This window comes from Rhincodon typus, chromosome 16, assembly GCF_021869965.1.
Source record: "Rhincodon typus isolate 14 chromosome 16, sRhiTyp1.1, whole genome shotgun sequence".
In the NCBI taxonomy this organism is placed as follows: Eukaryota; Metazoa; Chordata; class Chondrichthyes; order Orectolobiformes; family Rhincodontidae; genus Rhincodon; species Rhincodon typus.
Genome location: NC_063347.1, coordinates 35,616,649 through 35,641,057, shown reverse-complemented (window position 1 = coordinate 35,641,057; position 24,409 = coordinate 35,616,649). Strand labels below are relative to the sequence as shown.

At 37.4% G+C, this 24,409-nt stretch overlaps 1 protein-coding gene across 3 annotated transcripts in view; it reads left to right on the top strand.

The window, feature by feature from the left end:
* Positions 1-24,409, top strand: part of adamts9 (ADAM metallopeptidase with thrombospondin type 1 motif, 9) — a 189,246-nt gene that overhangs the window by 53,843 nt on the left and 110,994 nt on the right. For 2 of the 3 annotated variants that reach the window (XM_048606234.1, XM_048606232.1), the window contains exons 10-16: positions 3,720-3,861; positions 4,410-4,514; positions 15,746-15,894; positions 16,098-16,279; positions 16,375-16,511; positions 16,610-16,727; positions 19,007-19,102. In XM_048606234.1, coding sequence (XP_048462191.1) covers positions 3,720-3,861; positions 4,410-4,514; positions 15,746-15,894; positions 16,098-16,279; positions 16,375-16,511; positions 16,610-16,727; positions 19,007-19,102 — 929 coding nt within the window. The remainder of the gene's footprint in view (positions 1-3,719; positions 3,862-4,409; positions 4,515-15,745; positions 15,895-16,097; positions 16,280-16,374; positions 16,512-16,609; positions 16,728-19,006; positions 19,103-24,409) is intronic. The other variant, XM_048606233.1, reaches the window with a different exon arrangement.

Below are 24,409 nucleotides of genomic sequence, written 5' to 3'. Positions count from 1 at the left end.
ATTCAGCTAGACCACTGGAGAAGAAGTAACATGATTAATGTCTCTCACGGTCCTGGAAATGGCCTACCAATAAATTGCATACCTTTGTCTTTAATGATCTCTCTAGAGGTACTAAATAAACAAAAAACAGCTTAGAGTGTGTGCAATAGTTGTGCTTGACATAATGAGTAGATGACAAATGATGAGGTATTTGGTGAAGTAGCTAATGATGATGCTGTAGGCATTTCTGTGGAGATGAAAAGGGTCAGATGTGCTTTTGGAGAAAGGGTAGACAGGGTCTAAGTGCAGTATGAGAACTTCTTTGCTTTGACTTTGCAGATGCTCTTGATATTCCTTGCAATTCTTAACAAGAATTTCAACATCACTGCTGGTGTCTGGCCAATATACTAACTCTCTTGTGAGTCTTCTCGTCTGATCTGTGTCATGTGTAAGTGATGAAATGGTTTCTCATTTGCACTTGGGATGTAGGCTTTGCTAGTTAGGTCAGTATTTAGTGCCCATTTCTAATTCCCCAGAGGGCAGTTAAGAGTCACCCACATTGCTGAGGGCTCTGAGTCACATGAAGGCCACAGTAGGTAAGAAGGGTAGATTTTCTTTCCCAAAGCACATGAGTGAACTAGATGGAGGTTTCATGACAACTGACAGCAGTTACGTGGTTTCCATTAGACCAGCTTTTTATTCGATATTTTTACTGACTTCAAATTTCACTGGCTGCCATTGTTCGATTTGGATCCATGTCCCCAGAACAGTAGCCTGGGGTCTGGAAGACCCTGTGCCAGTTGAAGACTATTCTTCACGGTGGTTCTGGTTTGATGTCTGGCTCATCCTAGTATGGCATAATGTGTTGTTTTCCTCCACAGGGAGGCGATGGCCTAGTGGTATTATCACTGGACTGTTAATCCAGAGACCCAGACAATGTTCTGGGGACCTGGGTTCAAATCCCACCGTGACAGATGGTGGAATTTGAATTCAATAAATATCTGGAATTGAGAATCTAATGATAACCATGAATCCATTGTCAATTGTGGGAAAAACCCATCTGGTTCGCTAATGTCCTTTAGGAAAGGAAAATGCCATCCTTACATGTAACTCCAGACCCACAGCAATGTGGTTGACTTGACTCTTAACTGCCCTGTGGGAAATTTGGGATGGGCAATAAATGCTGGCCTAGCCAGCAATGCCCGCATCCCGCCAATGAATAAAAAACAAGCCATTGACCTTCCCTTGCTTGCTATTGATCTGGCACATGCCCCGATCACTTGCCTTTCTTGAATGCATTAACCTGGCCTCTCGATTGAAAACTGTCTACTTACCAACAAGCTGTGTTTTCAATGCTGTCTGACGCTATAAGAAATTAAGATATCAAAGATTGTCTCATGCACTTTAGCATGATTTAATACTGTTGTCCACATATTTCCCTTTAGATTAGCTTGCTCGCTGATTGTGCAAGCATGATGGGATTCATCAGCAATGTTTTCCATGACTGATTAATTAACTCTTGTGGATTGGTATATTTAAAACACACAACAAGTTATAACGCAGACATTATAACAACTGGCTGATTTCTGTATGCGCAATTTTCAAACACAAAGCAAATAAGCTGCCAGGAAGAGTTTTGCAACATTGAGCGCGCACAGAGTGCATGTAGTTTTTAAAGTTGAATCCTGCCTTACAGGCAAGACAGATATACAACATTGTGGGTTTCTGGATAGCTTTGAATTCATTGATTGCAAAATAGTTCTCAATTGTCCTAATTTAATTTGGCTGTTCTGCTGTTAAGTACAGTAGTCTCCATTTTAAGTTGCACTGTTTTAAGCCAATTTGCCAAGACTTAGGTAGGAAGGGGTTGCAGTGCTACAGCTGAATTTAGAGATCCAGGTAGAAAATGAACAAACAAGACCTCAAATGTAGTAATCTCCAATTGATTCCAGTACCTCATACAAATACAGAAATGGACGGATAAAACAAATGAATGCATGGCTGGATAGATAGTACAGGAGGCGAGGCTTTAGATTCCTGGGGCATTGTGACTGCCTCTGAGGAAGGAGGTACCTGCAGAATCTGCACCTATTGCCCCTGAACAGAGCTGGGACTGAATTTCTTGTTGGGCATTTTGCTGTTGCTGTTGGAAAAGCTTTTAATTATCTTGGCAAGTATACGAGTATAGTGTATATTAGACAAGAATAGAGTCCAAAAGCAAGGAGGTAATGATAAACTTGTACTAAACACTTGTAGACTTCAAGAGGAGTATTGTTTATCATTTCCTATCATTTACCGCTGTAGGAAAGATGTGAACACATTGGAGAGAGTACACAAAAGATTTACAAGAATAGTTCCAGGGAGAGAAACTTCAGTTGTGAGGATAGATTTGAGAAGTTGAAACTATTCTCCTTGGAGAGAGGAAGGCTAAGAGGATATCTGAAAGAAGTTTTCAAAATCATGAGGGGACTGGATACTGTGGATAGGGAGAAACTGTTCCACTTTCACTCATAAAAAGATCAAGAATAAGTTGGCATAGACTTAAAGTGATTTGCAGTAGAAGCAAATGTGATATGAGATAAACCTTTTCACACAATGAATGGTTTGGGTCTGGAATGCACTACCTGATTGTGTGATGGAGGCTGGTTTAATTGAGGCATTCAAGAAGCCCCTGGGTGGATATTTAAATGGAAGCAATGTGCAAAGTCATGGGAAAAAGATAGAAAAATTGCATAGAGTTACGATGCTCATTTGGACAGCTGGTTCTAACACAATGGACCAAATGGTCTCCCTCTGCAAGGTAACCTTTCTGTGATTCTGTGAAGTCATTCGACTTTAATGTTGGCCAGTTAAGGTGGCCCATATTTAGCACAGGGTGTTTTATTTTAACATAATTTCACATCTGATGTGTGGTCATGTGACCTGGGCACCAATTTGGAGCAGCCCCTCCCACTCCCTTTCCGTCCTGCTTTCTGCTAACATTCTCTGATATCAACTCCCCTGCCTATCCAGTTAGCGACATCTGCAACCCTATACTCACGGCTGCTCTTCTCTCAAGCCCAGAAGGCTCCAGGAACTGAAGGTCTATCGAAACTTAATGACAGATAGTGGAACGTAGTTAAAGTCAACTGAAAAGAGTCACCTTACTTCTTCTATATTTTTACACTTATTTGGAAAGCTATTTCGTATGTGAATAGAGGAATTTTGGAATGTAAGGTACTTTAACTCATAGGGTAGAATATTTTAGTGCTGTTAGGATGGCCAACAAATGCTGACCTAGCCAGTGATGCCTAAACACTGTTAAAAAAATTTTTAAAACAAAATTTTTTCAGATGAGAATTGTCTCACAGAATTTAACTACAGTTTTGTATGCTGTGATAATGGGAAAATCTGATACACATCTCATCATTTAATTTAAAGTTTCATTTTTGAAAAACACAAATAGAATATCAAGCAAGGAATTAGTATGCAGCAACAATGGCAAAACCTTTGTGAAACTCCAAACTGAGGAAAATTGTGTTCTTCATGAAACAGTGCATCCAGCCCAAGTGCTGACAGGAATTTCACTCTCTTAGTATTGTTCAGTTTGATTAGTGTGACAGCAAAGATGACTAGATTTGCCAAAATTTCATTGTATTGGGATAGTAACAATTTTCTTTTGTTTTCAGATTTTGTATTCTATATTATAGCAATGGAAATTTGAATATCTGGATTTTCTCTCATACTTTTTGCCTTTTTAGCACAGGATATGGTGAATGTTTACTTGATGAGCCTGTGACAAGAACATACACACTCCCGCATCAGCTCCCTGGTCAGATTTATAATGTTGACAAACAGTGTGAATTGATTTTTGGATCTGGTTCTCAGGTGTGTCCCTATATGGTAAGTGCAATAATAATATTTGACAACTGTGATAGACACAGAACACAGTAATTATTCTTCTGAAAGTTGACTAATCGTATCTAAAGTATTCATTTCAAAACCACCGGTAAGTTGGATTGCTTCACATCACATCATAATCAAGAAAAAACAAACAATTTCAAATTGAAATAAATGTGTACTTTCACTGAATTTGTTGTTTTCATTTTGTTTCAGTCAGCTGTTTGTCAGGTAGCTATATACTAACAGGGTGAATTTTCAACTTTTCACCTCTTATAAAACTGCTATGGTGGATTCAAAGGGAATATGAAACAGATAACTGATTCCCAATTCCAGTTTAGCAAATGAAAAATCTAACTCAATATTTATTGTTTGATGAAACCCTCTTTGGCAACTAAGATCATGAGGAAAACAGTTCTGTTGTATTACTGAGAGAACAATTCCATTATACATTAAATAATAGACATCCTAAATGTGTGTGAAACTACTTTTTAGCACAGTGAAAATACTTTGACAATATCAGATTTTCAAAGCATTTTCTTTCGTTGTAGACACAATGCAGACGTCTTTGGTGTACAAGCATTGAAGGAGTTCAGAGAGGCTGTAGAACTCAACATATGCCATGGGCGGATGGGACAGAATGTGAACCTGGAAAGGTAATTGCTTCTAAATTTTAAAAATGTGTAAGCTACGTAGAAATATCAGCAAAATCAGTTTCATGCAAACTATATAATTAAATGACTTCTGTTTTACAAATCTATGCAACATGTTGTTACGTTCACAATTTTCTGCTGTTTAAAAAATAAGTTTGTTTCTTTAGTCTCATGAGTATTTGGATCTAAGCCAGTATTAAAGAAGCACAAAAATAATATTTAAGCATTGAATATTGTTGACTTGCTTTTTGGATTAGCACTATGCAGCTTTCAGATGCATATATCTCCTCCAAGTGACTAATAGAAGCATAAAGCAGTAACAGACTTAAAACAGTTTTTAATGACTTGCTTGTGATACGCTTTTCCATTCATTATCTAGTTTGTACATAATTATTACTTTCCCAACCTAAACTTCCTTTTAAACTTCATTTTAGTCTATTTTTGTGTTAAGTTCTTCAGTTTTTGAAGTAGCATGGTGCCTTTTCTTTATGAAGTTGAGATACTAAAGAGTGTCTCTTCCACAGAATTAATTTTGAGAAATTCATTTTGATTTTTAGTTTTTTGTTCATTATCTTCCTAGTACTGTTTGTGAGGTTACAGATGGAGAAAAATTTCAAGGATGCATTACACTTTTAAGCTGTTCAGCCTAATCTAAATAATTACCCATGTCCTGCGTCCCACATCTGGTATTCTCATTTGATCATGTTCACTTCCTTTCCTTCTATTGTTGACATCAATTACATTTGCATTGCTGCCGTAAGTGAGAGAGTAAACCCTGGGGAGGTGGGGGAGAGAGGAAATTTTGTGAGTATCTGGGTTAAAAGAATCCAAAGATATAATTGTCAAAAGTTCAAATGGGCATTAGAAAAGAGAAGAACAATAATGTGAGTTTCTAAGTCATAAAGCCTAATGCATATTCACCAAAGATTGAATGCCATTCTGGTCCAGCATTTTTAATATATTGAGTAGCAGTAATATAGTCATGAATAGGATATGTGCAACAGTCTCCCAGGAAAAGTATTTAATGTGCTGATTAATGCTGAAAGAAAATAAGATGGATAAAGATTTATTTGAAATGTGATAGAGGACCACATGGTAATTATAGGCAGACATGACAAAATGCCCACAGAAATGCCCACGGCTCCTCTTTTCTAAGATAATTGGAAATGTGTTTAGAAGTCATGGATAAATAATAAAAGTGCAAGGATAAGTAAATATTCTAAAGTTCTAACCAGTCACTTTTGGGATCAGTTTAGAAATGTTGCAGATTGTTCTTTACAATATTAAATTGGTGGATTAGTGTCTGCGACAGATTGTACATCATTACAAAGAACCAAATCACCCTCTCTTGTTTAATATGCGCTTCCATTCTCATGCTGTCATTTAGAAAGGTTTACTAAGAAGATTACCAAACAATATTCATTATAGTCAATGCTAAAGAAATGGCATAAAACTATAGGACTCAGTCATATCAGATTTAAATTAGGATTGCTAAATGAGCCCAATTGTTAAATCGGAAAACAAGATGAAGTAGCACGGTGGCATTGCTGCCTCACAGTGTCAGCGACCAGGGTTCGATTTCAGCCTCAGGCTACTGTCTGTGTGGAGTTTACACCTTCTCCCATTGTCTGCATGGTTTTCCTCTGGGTGCACTGGTTTCTTCTCATAGTACAAAGATGTGCACATTAGGTGGATTAGCCGTGCTAAATTGTCCCATAGTGTCCAGGAATGTACAGACTAGGTGGACAAGGCTACAGGGATAGGGTAGGAGGGTGGATCTGGGTGGGATGCTGTTCAGAGGGGTGGTATAGACTTGATGGGCTGAATGGCCTACTTCCACACTGTAGGGATTCTGTGATCTATTCTATGATATTCAACACAGAGTTGGAATTTGAAGGCTCCAGGCCACCAGCTGGCTGAATGGACCACATTTTTGTATCCTTAACGATAAAAGGTTTGAGAATGGTGTGTTACTTAAATACAGCAATAACCTTCAATAGCTTTAGCATATGAAGCATCAAGTCAAAATCCAATCCTGCCCATAGAGGATATTTAAATGCACTTTACAGAATAGGGAGAAATGAACACTGATGTTCCAGCTGATATTCCTGTCTAAACTTTACTGACCTTGATAGCACCTGAGATTAAGTGGCTCAATAATGACTAAGCCCTGAGATTGTAAATTTCCTGCTGTTTATGGCTCGGTACAATATCATCCATTGAATTTGTCCAACTGAAATTGCAAGCAATTTTCAGTGAAATGTTTATTTGCTTAAGGTTGCTTCATTGATACCAGTGAAGAAACTCATGCTAGTTGTCTGTGGCACAGCCTGCCTATGAGAAATTAGAGTAAGTCTCCTTAACACTTTCAAGTGGTTCTGCTGGATTGAAATTCATTTCCATATCAGCCTTAACGTATTACATTGTTTTAAGTATCTGTGTACATCAGTGATAGAAATATCAGTTCAGATTCTGCAGCGTTGTGTCTGGTTATAAACAGTGCACAGAATAGAGTAAAACAACAGAATAGAAGGAAAAACAAAAGTAGAAATTGTTGGAGAAACTCAGCAGATCTGGCAGCACCTGTGGAGAGAAAACAGAGCTAACATTTCAAGTCCAGTGACTCTTTTTCAGAAGGGTTCTGCAGAAGGGTCGCTGGACCCGAAACAGTATTACAAAACCTTTACCTCTGTTTCTTTCTCCACAGATGCTGCCAGATCTGCTGAGTTTCTCCAGCAATTTCTGTTTTTGTTTCAAATTTCCAGCATCTGCAGTTCTTTGTTTTATGACAGAAGGACTTAGTCATGAATCATTAAAGTTCTCTGATTTATCAAGAAACTTAAACAAATAGAATTACCACATGCACAAACATGCCACTGGAAAAAACAACAATGATTTCTGTTTGGTTCAATACTCTGACATGTGGTCAGGATGAGATAAACACGTACAAATCAACAAATGGAAGACTGCATCGCAGCTTTACGTTATAAAGTGCTGAGGCAATGAAACTTGCTCAACTTTGCCATCTTTCTGATTGTAAGCTTCAATGCTGGTGATGGAAGACAATTCTTTCAATATCAACAATCTCATGGAATTCAGAGCCACATCAAATTTAAGGGAAATTAGTTATGTGACTTAACATTGCCACTGTTGTAAAATATGAAAGTATATGGAGAATTTACCCCTTATCCCCTGCAAGAAAGCATTACATCTATGATGCAAAATCAGCAGATGGCCTTCAAAGAATTATTGCAAAATCTTCCAAATTACTAGATAACTTTATGATTATTAATTCTAAGCATTGTAGGCTGGTAATCTTTCCTGTATGTGATTGTAAAACAAGGGTAATATCTATTGAAATTTAATGCACAAAATTATAATCTTTTTATTTTCTGATTATCTTAATTTCTGTGGTGTTTAAGGAAAATAGTAACTTACTGATATTGATTTACAGTATAATTAAAACTAAGTACAACATGCAAAAACTTTCATCCAGTCAAAATTTGTAAAAGAGTGCACCCTTTGGGAATCACACAACCATGTCAACTGGTATGCAGGATTACTGCTGAGCTTCTCAGATCTGGTACACTAATTGCTTTCAATTCACTACTTTAAGGCCAAATTGTCACATCTGACTTTTCATATTAAACCATAGGAATGTTTGGCACAGAGCAATGTAGTTCTTTGTGAGTGTGCGAAACATAAATAACAACAAGAGATTGAAATCAGTTTGTCATTTTAGGGAAGCACTGAGAATAAAAATTTCAAGAATCATCCAGGTCCTCTCAAAGTTGATATCACCAATCAAGTTAGTGATGATCAGAATATCTGCATTAACTTTACACAGGACTGTATTACAGGGAGGTAAATGAAATTCTTGAATTGAAACAGTGACCAGATAAATAAAACTCTGTTACAATTCCAGTAAACTGACAATTTGTAAAAAAATTTTTGAGTTTCAGTGATTGACTAGAAGGATCACAACAAATTTCAAGTTTTAATACTTGAAGTGTAACAAGTAAATTGAAAGCAATACTGTTTAAACAGTATGCAGTTGGCAACCATTTCTTTAAACTACAGAAAAGTTTTCACCATTTAAATTTAAAACTTAAAATTCTCCACCACAGTAATAGTTTACTCAGTCTCTAAAATAGCCCGTTTGTTCTCCTAGAACCAGTCTAACTCTATTCTCCTCTCTCGGTGGCCTGCATTCTTTTTACTTCTCAGCTAGTTACATCTATTCCTCGAACTAACTTTCAACGCGATAGCTGCGCTGAAAATTCATACCTCTATGCAAAAGCAGGCAAATATTTTATTTCTGTTTAAATCTTGACGTTTTTTGGTCTATTCAATCTGAATGTGAGTTTTCACTTCTGTGTGATGAATAATAAAGGCAACATTTTCTATATTTCAGCTCTGGGACAGGCTACCTGTGTCTCTCTGTCTCACTCATCCTTGCAGACTGGCCTATTTCTGTAAGGTTCAGTGATATGTAAAGAAAACTGCTGCCACATGTCACAACAATTTGCTATTGATTTTTCCCTCCAGAAGCCCACCCTCCTGGCAAAACGAATAACATGGGTGTTGTATCTAGGTAGAAATGATAGTTAGCTATCTTCTAAACTCTTACTTCTTTGTTATCTCAGAATTAAAAAAGCATTTTAAAACATAACCTAATATTCTCAGCAGCTCATTATGAGTCTTGGAGACTAACAGTTTATCCACAGCCATCACAAATGCTCTTGTTATTACCTACATCTTGTTATTACAACATCTTCCCAGTAAAACAATCTGGGTTTTCTTCAATCTCTAACAAATAAACTACTCAGGTTTCTTGATGGGCAGAATTCAGAACAGGTGACATGGCATCCTTCATTCTTCTATTTTACTCTTCAAATCAGAAAAATCCCAATTATAACAATCTTATAAACTTTGTATGTGTAATAACTCCAGAAACTTGACATTGTGACTTCTACAGTAAGGCCCTGTCACAATAAAATATGAACTAAGTATTTTCAACTTACATCATTTGATTTTACTACCCAAGACCTTTCATGCACTAAAATGATTTTAGGAGAAGGAGAAAACAATGACTTAAGGTGGCTGCAGTGGTCACCTGACCAGGTCAGTCAAGCTCATGAAACTAATCTGAGCTAAAATTAACATTTTATCAAAAGACAGTGAAATTCAGTCAGACGTGAGGAAACCCTCATTTCCTATTTTTGACTTACACCTTTCAGGAAGTTTTACATATTCTGATGAAAGTTGCTTGCAGATTATCCAGTTTGAAAAAATAAAGGCACCAGACATGGGAATGCAGAAGTGAACTGTATTTCAGGCAAACAACTTTTGAACAGAGCAGAGAGCATAAAGTGGACATGTCACAACAAGTTTTGTAAGTGTCTCTCTCTCTCTCTCTGTCACTGTCACTGTTTGTCTCTCTGTTACTGTCTGTCTCTCTTACATACACACAAACACAAACTTTCTTGCTCTTTCTTTCTATCTCCCCTTCTTAAGCTTTATACCTGTGTATATTTGTGCATTGTGATATTATGTTTGATTACATTTTTCAAGGTAAGTAGGTAATAAAATGTCCCATTCTTTCATTCAAGAAAACCTAGTATTGTCTTTTTAATGACACTTAGTGAATGACATTTTAATTGAAGCTTTAAAGAGCTCTTTGCTTTAAGGATTAATAATAATTGTTGCAACCAGCTGAGGAGGTTAAAAAGAGGGATGCTAATTTAACCCTCCTTACCTAATCATTGTAGAAGTTTTTTTTTTGTATTTTTGATTGTGGAACTAAGTGGTGAAAAAATATTTTAAAACCAAGGATTGTGAAAAAAAATTATTACATTTTTCAAAGGCAAGTTTTCTGACAATCATTGTTAAGTGCTATCTACACTGTTGGTTATTCAGTTAGTTAGGGCATGTTACTATAGAGAAGCTGGACCAAGGGGTCTATACGAAGGGAGAATCTGATGGTAATGAGTAGCTGATTGGTTCATACAGAGGTCACCAGGTGTTGATGCCAGAAGCCTTCTGCTTGCCAACAACAAAAGTGATTTGCTCCGAGATAGTTAAATGGCTTGTGGGTGTGAATGTTTGAGAGAGAAGCAGTTGGACCCTTGAAAGAAGCTGCGGTAAAAACAACCTTGAGCTGCACTTCATCAGTTGCTGTAAGCTGTGGCGTTTAACCAATAAGTCAGAGACTTTATAAGTGTGAACCAGTTACTCTGTGCCTCTTGAAAGCAAGTGAAAGGACCTGGCGAAGGAAGGTCTTGGGCTTCAACTCTACTTTCCAACCCCGAAGCAGCAAGGCCTGACAAGACAAAAGAATCATGTCAATAAACCTTGTGGACAGGGACAATTGAACTATCATAGAATCCCTATAGTGTGGAAACAGGCCCTTTGGCCCAACAAGTCCACACTGACACTCAAAGCATCCCACCCAGACCCATCCCCCTAATCTACACATCCCTGAACACTATGGGCAATTTAGCATGGCCTATCCACCTAGCCTGCACATGTTTGGACTGCGGGAGGAAACCCACTCGGACACGGGGAGAATGTGCAAACTCCACACAGACAGTCGCCCGAGGGTGGAATCGAACCTGGGTCCCTGGTGCTGTGAGGCATCAGTGCAAACCACTGAGCTACCGTGTCACCCCAAAAGAAGGCTACAAGTACTATAGAATAGAACAGAATTCCTACAATATGGAAACAGGCCGTTCAACCCAACAAGTCCACACTGACCTGCAGAGCATCCCACCCAGACCTGTCCTGAGGAAGGGTCACTGGACCTGAAATGTTAACTCTGTTTTCTCCTTCACAGATGCTGCCAGCCCTGCTGAGCTTTTCCAGCAACTTTGTTTTTGTTCCTGTCCCCCTATAACTCACCTAACCTACACATCCCTGATCTCTAAGGGCAATTTAGCATGGCCAATCCACCTAGCTTGCACATCTTTGGACTGTGGGAGGAAACCAGAGCACCCAGAGGAAACCCACACAGACACGGGGAGAACATGCAAACTCCATATAGATAGTCATCCAAGGGTGGAATTGAACCCAGGTCCCTGGTGCTGTGAGGCAGCAGTGCTAACCACTGAACCACTGTGTCGCCCTTCCAGTCTTTTGCCTCTGTCATAACACCCACGCTTTTTTGTGTCTGCCTGATTGTTTGTGTACGGGAGCTTTATAGAGGTTTTAAGAATTTAAGTAAAGTTATATGTCAATAGTTTCATAATTATTTATCTGTAGCTAGAATCTATGTATTAACAATAAATAGTCATTATTGTTAAATACAGAAACATGGTTCATGCTTTCTGTCAACCTGGGTCTAAAAAGGAAGGTAAATTGGGGAATTCTGAGCACTAAAAGTTACTATGGAGGTACAGCAAACAATTAAATCGACAAATGGAATATTGGCCTTAATTGCAATGGGATTGGAGTGTAGGAATAAGGATATATTTTTACAATTATACAGAGTTTTGGTGAAACCACATCTGGAGTAGTATGTGAAGTTTTATTTTCATATTTACAAAACAACCTATTCCTCTATTGGAAGCAGTACAATGAAGGTCTTCTAAGTTGTTCTGGAGGAGGAGAGTTGATCTCATTGATACATACAAGTTTCTTAAGGGGCTTGAGAAATAAATCATCAGAGATTGTTTCTGTTAGATGTGAAATCTGAAATGCTGCAGGGTACAGTCTCAGGATAAGAGGCTGATCACTTTGGACTGAGATGAGAAGAAAACACTTTACTCAAAGGGTTTTTCAAATCTTTGGAGTTCTCTACTACACATGTTTGCAGGTGTTCCATTGCTGAATGCATTTAAGGCTAGAGCAAAGAGACATATGGTGTCTCAGCAAATTGAGGGATATGGGGAGCAGGATGGAAAATAGATACGAAGCCCAAGATCAGCCATAATGTCATTGAATGGTGAATAGGTTAGGTAGGCCATTTGGTCAGCATTTCTGCCACATTTCTCATATCCTAGCATGTGCAAATGAATCACATTAAAAACCCAACTGAATTTTAAATTGGTTTCTATGTAATTCTTAGCGCAATCAGGATTTTCAATAAATGTTGTCCAATCACAGAACCATGTGTAATGATTGGAAATGTTCTGAGTTCAGCAAAAATGGGCTGGTTGAGTGAGCATGGTCGGACACTGCCTGCTGCACATCATCAAGGGGCAAGTTGTTAACTATGTTTTGATCGGACCACGCTCAGTTATACTAGCTTCTGTCTTTATTGTTTTTACCTAAGAGTATTTGGTGGGTGTAACCATGAGAAGTACTTATAGTCGGAAATTGAGTATTTACCCTTTGAACCACAGCAGCACTGAGCACTCCCAGGCCATCGCTTGTTAGAGACCAAACCACATTCTGTGTTGTTTTAATAATGTTGTAACTCCCATGAGAGAAGAGCACCCTCTAGTGTAGCAAAGTGACATTTTAATTTCTTGCATTGGCCAGAATCTTTCATGAGTTGGTTAACATTTTGGTCAGTTTGTGCTTTGTGACTATGAGTCCAAGAGGAATTAATTTAGGATATTTCCTGAACTCATGCAAGCACGGAACTGTCAGACAAAGAAAAGGGAAGCTGGCCCATCTAGCATTACCATACAAATGTGATTCCCCAGGCACAACAATACAGACCAGCCCTACTCACCTAGAGCCATGTAATTTCCTGTATGATGTGAAAAATCAGATAAGATTCAGCCATTTATCGGTGGTTGTCAGAGGGGTAGTTTAGAAAATTCCTCTTGTTCCACTTGAAGGCAGTACTGAGAAACTTTCATCCAAACAATTTAGATCAGTTTCAAATCAGTCTTCAAACTGAAAGGATAAACTGGTCCAATAGAATATGTAATCTCCCTCCTTCCCATTGCCTTGAATTGCAAATAATTGGGCTCTATGTTCACTAAAGAGTAAGTGCTTTGCAAACATTATCCATACTATTTGCTGGATAATGGAATGGTAGGCTGCTCAACTTTGAACAAATGTGCTATCCTACAGATAATAATGTTAAGATTCACTTAAATTTCTCACACTCTGGGCTTCATCCTTTATTGGGTTCCTCAATTTTTACAAAAGAATTTTATTGTGTTGTACCTTCAGGATATGTTCATAGAATTAAATCATTTCACCAGGTTAATTGTTAAAGCTTATTAATCAAAATTAGGCCGAGTCTAGGAAGGACATTACTGACTGCAGAAAAACTGTCTGCGTGCAAGTTAAGTTTTTAAAAGGATGAAAATAATTAAAGAAGAATGTCATGTAGAACAAGAGATCTCAAGAACAATTCTGGAAGTCTTTCTTTATGAAAGCTCAAAGATCATTTTCTTTCATGGGATGTAGGCACTGCTGGTAATTTAGTAATCACAAAGAGGGCAGTTAAGAGTCAACCACATTGCTGTAGGTCTGGAGTCACATGTAGGCCAGACCAGGTAAGGACAGCAGATTTCCTTCCCTATGGAGCATTGATGAACCAGATGGATTTTACAAACATTGACACTTACAAATATCAGTATTAGGCCAGCTCTCCATTCCAGATTATTATTGAATTCAAATTTCTCCGATTGTGATGGTGAGGTTCAAACCCATGATCCGAGAACCTTAGTCTGGGTTTCTGGATTACTAGTCCAGTGGTATTACCACTCTGCTATCACTCACCCACCCACTCGCCCTTCCCCTCCAAAATTGTAACAAATTTTCAGCTTTTGGCCAGGCTGAAGGGACAGAGGATTTAGAAATGATAGGCATTTAAAAAAAAGTCTCCAGTACGAGGTGGGTAGCATCTGACTGCTTCTGTCACTTGCTATTGCCATTCCTATGTTGCAGTACAGTAGTTGTCCTTATAGAAACTTTGCACTTCTTCACAGAAATCTGCCAGGTGGATGCTAGAATATCCGAAATTTTATTTGGTGATCAAGGGGTGATCAAACTGCACAATCTGGCAAATGTAATTTTACTGAGCACCGTGACATGTCAAGAGTGGAATGTTCCCAAGGACCATCCAGCAGAATGTTTCATCCGACCTTTTGTTGCTATATACTTTGAGAGTTTAGACCTCCTACTGTACCATTCATATGTGAAAGTAAAATTAGTCACCAGTGAGTAAAGAAGTAGGTCAACTTACTGACATTCCATTACCTTTGCAGCAGCTCACATCAGAGCCTCCCTTTCCCAATCCATTTATGGAGTAATGGTGTTCAGAGGGAAACTAAACTTTTTACAGCACAGCTTCAAATTGCAAAAATATAAGTTTTTTGATCTTTTAGGTGTTCTGGCCAGCTCTTATTACCTGGCAATCTTAGATGTCCAATTCTATTCCGTATCGATGAGACAGTATCGATGTAGAATTGATTTTGAAAAAAAAAGGTGTTGAAGACCTCAGATGGTTATTTCTGCATCATTAGTATGAATTCCTGACATTTTCTTGATTTGATCATTCAGCTCCCAGCCTTAATGACAAAATTGCTGGAAGTGTGTTTCTCATCCTAATAATAGATGAGTTTATTCCTTCCTGGACCTCAGCTCCTTCAGCCTCAGCCTAATGCTCCAGATAGAAGTGTGCAGGCTGGAAAAAAAAACAGGGACAACGCCTCCTATAAATTGATCCATATTTATATATATTTATTGTTCAAGGGCAACAATCCATTTTTCACCATTGATATTTTATTGAGAAAATGCATTTAAGTTAAAAGTGTAAATCCATTATTCCATTGTCCTGAATTTATTTTTAAATGATTGAATATGCAATTAAGTTTTTAAGTCTCTACTTATGTATTAATTATTGGAGTGAATTTGGACTCTTTGTAACACCTTGCAATTTGAAACAGAATATTAAATCTTTTTTATGACGGAAGCAAATAACTTATCATTTTGTTTTCTGTCATCACACACTTCTTTCCCTTTGAGAAATAGTGGGGAAGTGATAAGGATCAGCAGACTGATTCATTTTGTGTTTACCAGCCAACCTTAAAATGTTGAATGGTTGCTTTTTCCTATCAAATACATTACTCAATCAGCTTTTCTAAGGGACAAAGCAAATCATTGTGTGCAGTGAAGTTGAGCTATATTGACTCAGAGATAAATATAATCTTATTTTACAAATTTAATGTTTCAGATTAAACTTATTGAGGTTATTTCTCTGAAATAGATTTTATGATTTTGCTGCTTTCCAAAGACAAAATTTAATGTCTCTCCAATGCTTGTCTTTACAGCATTGCAAACATGGTGTTTGCATTGCAAAGGATCCTATTGAAACCTCTGTGGTAGATGGGAGTTGGGGACCTTGGAGTCCATTTGGGTCCTGCTCTAGAAGCTGCGGAGGTGGCATTAAAAATGCGGTTCGAGAATGCAACAAACCAGAGTAAGCAAATTACTTCAATATTTAAAGTACTTAATCAAATTTTGAACGGCAAATGCATTCCCTTCATCTGTCAGTATTTCAAAATTTGTATTCATGATATGCAGTAGTCTTTTTGAATGGTAGTCTTTCACTGTACAGAAGTTTCATGTTTTAACTTATGTATTGCATTGTGGAAAAGGAAAGATTAGTATTTTTGACTGCAGGCCAAGAAATGGAGGAAAATACTGCGTTGGTCGAAGAATGAAATTTCGATCATGCAACACCGAACATTGTCCAAAGCAAGAGAGAGACTTCAGAGGAGAACAGTGCGCACAGTTTGACGGAAGACACTTCAATATCAATGGCTTACCTCCAAATGTGCGTTGGGTTCCTAAATACAGTGGAAGTGAGTATTTCCATTAATATAGGGAAAGACATATTTTACATTTTAAGCAACGAAAGATGATTTATACATTAAATGAAAAATCTCTTTTGTTTCAGTTTTGATGAAAGACCGTTGCAAGTTATTCTGCAGAGTAGCTGGAACTACAGTCTACTATCAGCTCAGGGACAGAGTTATTGATGGCACACTTTGTGGGCCAGAAACCAACGATGTTTGTGTACAAGGACTTTGCCGGGTATGTACTGACTTGAAGGATTTTGTGCAAATTTTTCAAATTTACATTTGTAGCCAGTACAAAACTAATTAAACTTAATGTTTTTTTTTCCCCCTCAGCAAGCTGGATGTGACCATGTGTTAAATTCAAAAGCACGTAGAGATAAATGTGGTGTTTGTGGTGGTGATAATTCTTCATGTAAAACTTTAGCAGGCACCTTTAATAGTGTTCACTATGGTAAGCTTTGTATTCACCTCATTGTTATAAGATGTGTATTGTTGCTAAGGGCATTAAGTTTAAGTCAGATTAATTTTAAAAAAACTCGAGCAGAATCTTTTTTATTCCCATAGAAGTTATATTTATTTAATAAATGTATTTGAATGCATATGAAGAAAGCTGATTGAGCTTTACTGCTATTTGTTTGAAAGAAGTCATAGTTGTTTTACTTCTGTAAGAAACAATAGAACATGAAATATTGGTGGCTGTGGTTAAAATGTACCAAGAGTTACCTACCAAAAAATAAACAACAGTTTGGCCATTAAGATTTGCCTTTATCAATTGCTCTTAGGATTATAACAAAAAAAACACGAGATGGCAATAATTTATGAATTTTAATATGTCTTGAATTATAAAAGTAATCAATAAGTGGATGCTGTAGCTGTCAGTAAATATGCTACTCAACAACCTGATCAAGTGTTTCCCAGAACTTTGTGAGAAGCAGGGGAAGAGATTTTTGGGCCCCTTGTATCACCGATAGCCATAGGTGAGGTGCCAGAAGACTGAAGGTTTGCTAATGTTGTGCCATTATTTAAGAAAGGCTGTAAAGAAATTCCTGTGAACTATGGACTAGTGGCCCATTAGTGGTGGGTAAGTTGTAGGAAGGAATTCTGAGGGATAAGATTCACATGCATTTGGAAATGCAAGGACTGATTAGAGACAGTCAACATGGCTTAGTGTGTGGGAAATCATGTCTCATTAATTTGATTGAGTTTCTTGAAAAGGTGACGAAGATTGATGAAGGCTGAGCAGTAGATGTTGTCTATACTGATATCAGCAAAGCGTTTGACAAGATTCCGCATGGTAGACTGATTAATAAGGTTAGATCACATGGGATCCAGGGAGAGCTAGCCAATTGGATACAAAATTGGCTTGAAGGCAGGAGACAGAACTTGTGGTAGAGGGTTGCTCTTTGGAATCGAGTCCTGTCACTAGCAGTGTACCACAGGATCGATGCTGGGTCCACTGCTTTTCTTCATTTATATAAATGATTTGGATGTGAATATAGGAGGCATGAATGGTACGTTTGCAGTTGACACCAAAATTGTTGGCATAGTGGACATCGAAGAAGGTTATCTCAGAGGACAATGGAACCTTGATCAGATGGGCCAATGAGCCGTGGAGGGGCACATAGAGTTTTAATTTAGATAAATGCAAGGTGTTGCAGTTTGGCAAGGCAAACCAGGACAGAACTTATACAATTAATGATAGGACCCTGGGGAGTGTTGCTGAATAGAGATTTAGGGGTGCAGGTGCATAATTCCTTAAAAGCATGTAGACAGGATGGTGAAGGTGTTTGGCATCCTTGCATTCATTGGTCAGAACATTGAGCGTTGGAGTTTGGACGTCATGTTGCAATTGTACAGAACATTGGTGAGGCCACTTTTAGAATACTGCATATAATTTTGTGCTTTCCAGTGAAATTAATCAAGATTTCACATGTGAAATTAATCCTGGGCCTCCAATATTGAGAATTATACTCTGCTAGTGCACTGCCACATACTTTGAATTTCTAAAATACGAATTATTTTAGCATGCTATAGTTTTAAAATAAAACTTTAGACTGTTAGTTGTCCTTTTACTTCACCACAGCAATAACTTTTTAAAAAGTGTTAATTACCATGGAACTTGCAGATAAACTTACCATATCCAAACACAGTGTCAGCTTTTGTATCATTCGGATCATAACACAAATATGCATTAATGGTATTCTGACAGTGTTTATTGCAGTATAATTCACCACTGTTATTTTGCTTTGCAAAGGATAGGTTGTGTCCTTCTTAACCCAATAGCAACAATAGAATGTTATTGTTTTTGAGATGCTATGCACTGCTGTGGCTTCTAATCCGTATACTGATCCACAAATGTGAGATATTAGCAATTTTAAATTACAACCATCAGACCATTTCTTCAAAAAAGACTACTGTTATTTTGTTTCAATTTAGATCAAAGAGAACAAATTGTGTCTTTATTTGTATTGCTTCATGCAAGGGCATTTCTCACTCATGCAATATATGTGCAAATTGGGCTAACTGCTATTATCTGGTGGCTTGAAACAATATTTTTTTAATGTATTGAAATCAATATCAACCATTTAAGTAATCCCAATGATACTGATTCAGTTGTAATACGTTTTCTGTATTATCGTCAGTGCTTTAAAAATGAATGTTATAATGCATTTTAGTTCTTTACACTGCATTCTGAGTGTGCATTTAGAATACCTGTTTGATATTTCCCAGGATATAATGTAGTTGTACGAATACCAATTGGTGCTACAAATATTGATGTGCGTCAGCACAGCTATTCAGGGAAACCAGAAGATGATAATTATCTTGGTAAGTTTGCTTTGAAGGAATGTAAAATATTTTATTTCAATGCATGTAATAACGTTGTCTGCTCATGCTTGTTATTAGCACATTGTATTGCTCACAGTGGGTCCTAAATTAGTGCTCCAACTATTTATTTTCATGTATTTTACAATCTCAGAGTTACTCCATTACTCAGTCTGCCACTACTTAGCTCTTCCAATCTGTCATAAGTCAACCTAATTTTATATCATTTGTATTATACTTCTCTTGATTCCTATGCCTTGGGTATTGTTAGTGATAATAATGAAAATTTGGATATTCTTGGTTATCTGTTAATTTTCATTGTTCGTAGCAGTAGTTCTCCTGTAATGGCAGATATCAGAGATTTCATTGTAAGCTAATAACATTTTCATGTCTGTATATGTTGGATCTTCATTTTTGTCTGACTTGGGAAAAGAGGTTAGTATTGATGAATGATCATTTTTCCACTTTTGGGGCACAGTGCCAACATGAAATAATTCAAGATAAATTACATCACATGATATAAAGTTCAATTTAAGCTGGTATGCCCTGTTCTGACTCTCAACAAAGGTCCTTGTTGTTGAAAGTACAATCTCTTGAATGAAACTGTCAGAATAGTGGAGAATTGCAAATATTTTCATTTAAGATTGTTACAGCTGGCAAAGAGATGAAACTTTCTTTCCATCTGTCTGGAATGGATTTGAATTCCTGCCTGAGACTTGACATATCAGTTCGGCACATGGAGGGCTGGCAACAACATAATCAATACTCAACGTTACCTGGATGACAGTGGTATAGGAGTAGTATTGCAGTGGGTTTCTTCCAGTTAAGTGAAGTTCAATACAGAAATCAGTAGAAGCAGCAGCATGATTTGACAAGATTACAAAGTGCACTAGCAAAGTACTGGAGTTGAAATACTGGGGTTGCTTTATAGGTGAATAGAATACAAAAGCAGGAAGTTAATGTTAGATTTCTGCAGAACCTCAGTTAAACCACTCTTGGAATACCATGTGCAGTTTTGATATTAAAAACAAAATATTGAAATATTGAAGACATGCAGAAGAATTTTACAAGGGTGTTAGCGGAATTGAAAACGTGCATATGTCAGAAAGGTTTGAGCAAGCTGGGACTTGAGTCTGTATACAAAGATGCTAACAGGAGGCCTGATATGGAGAAACTATTTCTGATAGGTGGTAATTGGTAACTGATCAAATGAAAAACTTAGCAGGAATTTCTAAATATGTTGCAGTGATAATTCGGAAGGTGTTATTATGTGAAGTGCTTGAAACGATGGCATTGAGTGCTTATGGGAAGACTTGATGTCTACATTATGAAGAAGGAAATAGAGGGATATAGTGGTAACGTGGGCAGAATTAATTAACATGACAGACGTATACAGTATAAACATGTGGCACAAACCAGGACCAGATGGTTTACTTCTGCATTCTATATTGTTTTTTAACTAAGCCTTTCACTCAATGGAGTGGATAAAATATTTTACATACTTCCTAAATATTTCCTGTTCTCCAGAAACATTTTTACATGTTTACATGATAGAGTTCGGTGCATTACATGTATTTTGAGCAGAATAAAACACTGAAAATATGAACATAAAAGTAAAACAATATTTATTACCATGGTATTTAGTTATTATTGCTGTTGTGCTCGATATACATCTGCTTGGAGAAATCAGTGAAGAACTGGAATCTTGTGGTTGATGCACACCTACTTCTTAATTTAAATATTTTGAGCAGAAGTTTAATTTGAAGTATGTGGATGTGGGGTTGCTTCATGCCAAGAGTAGTTGAAGAGCAAGAAATACCATGACATTTTTACAATCTTGAAAGATTTGTGGGAGAACAGACATTATAAATATCAATAAATTTGATTTAGCATCTATGAAAACTGTTTGAAAATGGCATTGTAGAGTCTTTTTGATGCTCATTTTTTTTTGGTTAATAAAGCTTTTACTAATCTGGCATAAAATAAAATTATGTATTAACTAAATAAGAATACAGCCTTTGATTATAAAAAAAAGGATGAATTAAACTTTATGTAAGTAAACGTTAGGCTAAAACCAGTGTTGATTGAAGATAGAATGTGAGATGGCAATACATTGGAATAGCCAAGTTTAAAGGTAGCACCAACATAGATGAGGATTTCTGCAGCACATGAGATGAAACAGCGGTTGAGTCATGTAAAATCACAGAATTGGTAATAGTTCACAAAGTGAAACTTTGGTATATCATCAAAAACTCATCTTCGGGTGAAGTAGAACACCAAGACTGTGAACAGCCTGGTCAGCCTCAAATAGTTACAAGGGAGAGGGATAGAGACAATGGCTGTGTCATTGTCTATGGAATGGAGTTTGTGACATGGAACAGGAGCAATGGCTTCATTTTTCCCAGCATTCAATTGTAGAAAATGCTAGCTCATCCAGTGCTGGGTGTCAGATTGCTTGTCTGCAGTCTGACAATTTAATCTCAGTGGATAAGTTGAAATGGTTGGTGGTGATATAGAACTGTGTGGTGTCAATGTACATGTAAAACTGATATGATACTGGATAATGGTCATCGAAGGGGCAGCATACATAAATGCTTCGGAAACAGTGGAGGTAATGGCTTGGGATTGAAAAGACATCGCAAGTGATTCTTCAACTACACTAAGATAAGAATGATACCAGCTGCATAACAGTGAAGGAGCAATGAAGGGGGATGTATGATCAAACTTGTCTAAGGCTGCAGATGGTTTGAGAAGGAGAGGGATGCGTTGTTTGCCTTTGTCACCATCATATCAACTTCAGAAGTTCTATCCTATTGGAGCCAATTTGGAATGGCGACAGGGTGAAACCTGATTGGAAGGATTCAGACATGGAATTTACAAAGCATGAGGGCTCTGCACAAAGGATGTTGAGAAGCGCTATTTTAGTCAAATTGTTTACTTAGGTTTCTAACTTGTAATGTTTTCAATTCTATCAAACTACACTGAATTTTATAAAGGGGAACATTAGTTTGCAGAGACGTGCTTAAGCATGCTTACTGTAGGATAAAGGTTTGAAATATAAAGTCATGAGGGCAATGGAAACCTTCATTATTAACATTCTTAGATATCAGTATTTAGGAATTCACTTTGTTATCACACTTTACAGCCAGCTACTCAGCCAATTGGGTCGCTTGTTTCTTGACTTTATCTGTTAGTGCCTGTTAATGCAGAGGTATGTGTAATGAACTCCTGCTGTTTTACATTTAACTGTTAGATCAAGTACTTTTTTATTTTCCTTGCCTTTGTGCACCAGTTAGTTTTGATGTTATCTGGAATTGTTTGTACCCCAGATAAAGTTGACCCTGTTTAAATGGCTTTATGAAATACATTATACAGTAATTTTTTTTAACTTGTGGTCTCTCTCTAGAATGGCTTATTTCCTTTTCAAATGTAGATATTTCTAATTAGGCCAAATTCATTATATTCTGCAGGTACGTTTATTGATTTTTGAGCTTGGATGCAATGCATGTGTCACAGGGAAATCTGACTGTGTGCAATGGAAAAGTAGTGATTCAATGCATCTGATCAAAGACTTTTTTTTTCCAAATTAGGGGGCTTCGGTTTTTTAAGAATAAAGATATGTTATAACACTAACATCAGTTCAATATTTATGTGGAATCCACTTATTTTCATTGCTTAATATAATCAGCAAAATTTGAAGCGAAAGTATGTTCGGAAAATTACATGTGTTTATTTAATGATGCAAAAGAAAATGTCCGCACATTTACTAGATGATATTGACTTAGTTTATTTTAACATCTTTAGATTTGCTTATCATTTACATGTGTTTAAAGTGTCCCCTCGAACTACTGAACAGAAAGATACATTTAAAACTCATTTACATAGATGTATGCAGTGAACTTGCAGTATTCATAGAATATTAAATTTGTACTTGTAGAATAAATATATTGCAGTTTATAAGAAAATTTACATGAGGTCCCAGCACCACTGGAAAGGCTAGCATTTGTTGCCCATTTCCAAATGTTTGGTGTGAGTTGCCTTCTTGAACCACTATTGTCCACTTAATGTCATTCAGTTAGGAACAGAGTTCCAGGATTTTGACCCAGCAACATTGAAGGAATGGTGATATAGTTCCAAGTTTTAATCATGTATGAGTTTCAGGGGAGCTTTCAGGTGGTGGCATTCCCATGCATTTGTGGTTTTGAACTACTCGGTGGTAGACTTTGCAGGTTTGGAAAGTGCTGTTGAAGAAAGCTTGGTGAGTTGCTGTGGTCCATTTTGTATCTGATATACACCGCTGCCTCTATCAGTAGCGGAGGTAGAAAATATTTAAGGTAATGGATCAGGGTGATGCTCAAACTACCAGCTTTGTTCTAGAAGGTCTTCTTGAGCATTGTTGGAGCTGCACTCATAAAGGCATGTGTAGAGTTTTTCATCAAATTTCTGGCTGGTTCCTGGTAGATGGGGAAGAGGCTTTGAGAACACAGGAGGTGAGTAAGTCACTTAATTGCTGTTTTACCAACAAGGTTTAGATGGCTTTTCTAGCTTAAGTTTTAGTCAGTAGTGACTTCAACAGTGTACTTGGTTGGAATTCAATTCTGGTAATGCTTTTGAATGTCAGGGGTAAATGTTTGGATTCTCCCTTGTTGGAGATGGTTTTTGCTTGGTGTGAGTATTTCTTGCCTGGTATGAGTATTTCTTACCATTTATCAGCCCAGGACGGAATGTTATTCAAGCCTTGTTGAATGAAGGCACAAATAGTTTTAGTCTGCAACGAGTCACAAAAGGTACCGAACATTGTGTAACCATCAGTGAATTTCCCCATGTCTAAACTTATGCTGTAAGGAAGATTTTTGATGAAACAGCCAAAGATGGTTGGGTCAAGGACTCTGCTCTGAGGAGATCCTGCAGCGATTCCTGGAGCTAAAGTGATTGGCCTCCACAACCACCACCATGTTGCCTTGTTGTGGGTATGATTCCGACCAGTGGAGAATTTCCTTCCTGAATTCAAATTGATTTGACTTTTGTTAGCGCTCCCAGATGCTACACTTGGTCAAATGCTGCCTTATTATCACATCCCCTCTGAAATTCAACTGTTTTGTTCATGTTCCAACAAAGGTTGAAATGAGGTCAGGAGACAAATTAACCAGGTGGAACTCAAACTGAACATTAGTATGCAAGAGATAGTAGTAACTGCAGATGCTGGAGAATCTGAGATAACAAGGTGTAGAGCTGGATGAACACAGCAGGCCAAGCAGCATCAGAGGAGCAGGAAGGCTGACGTTTCGGGCCTAGACTCTTCTGAAGAAG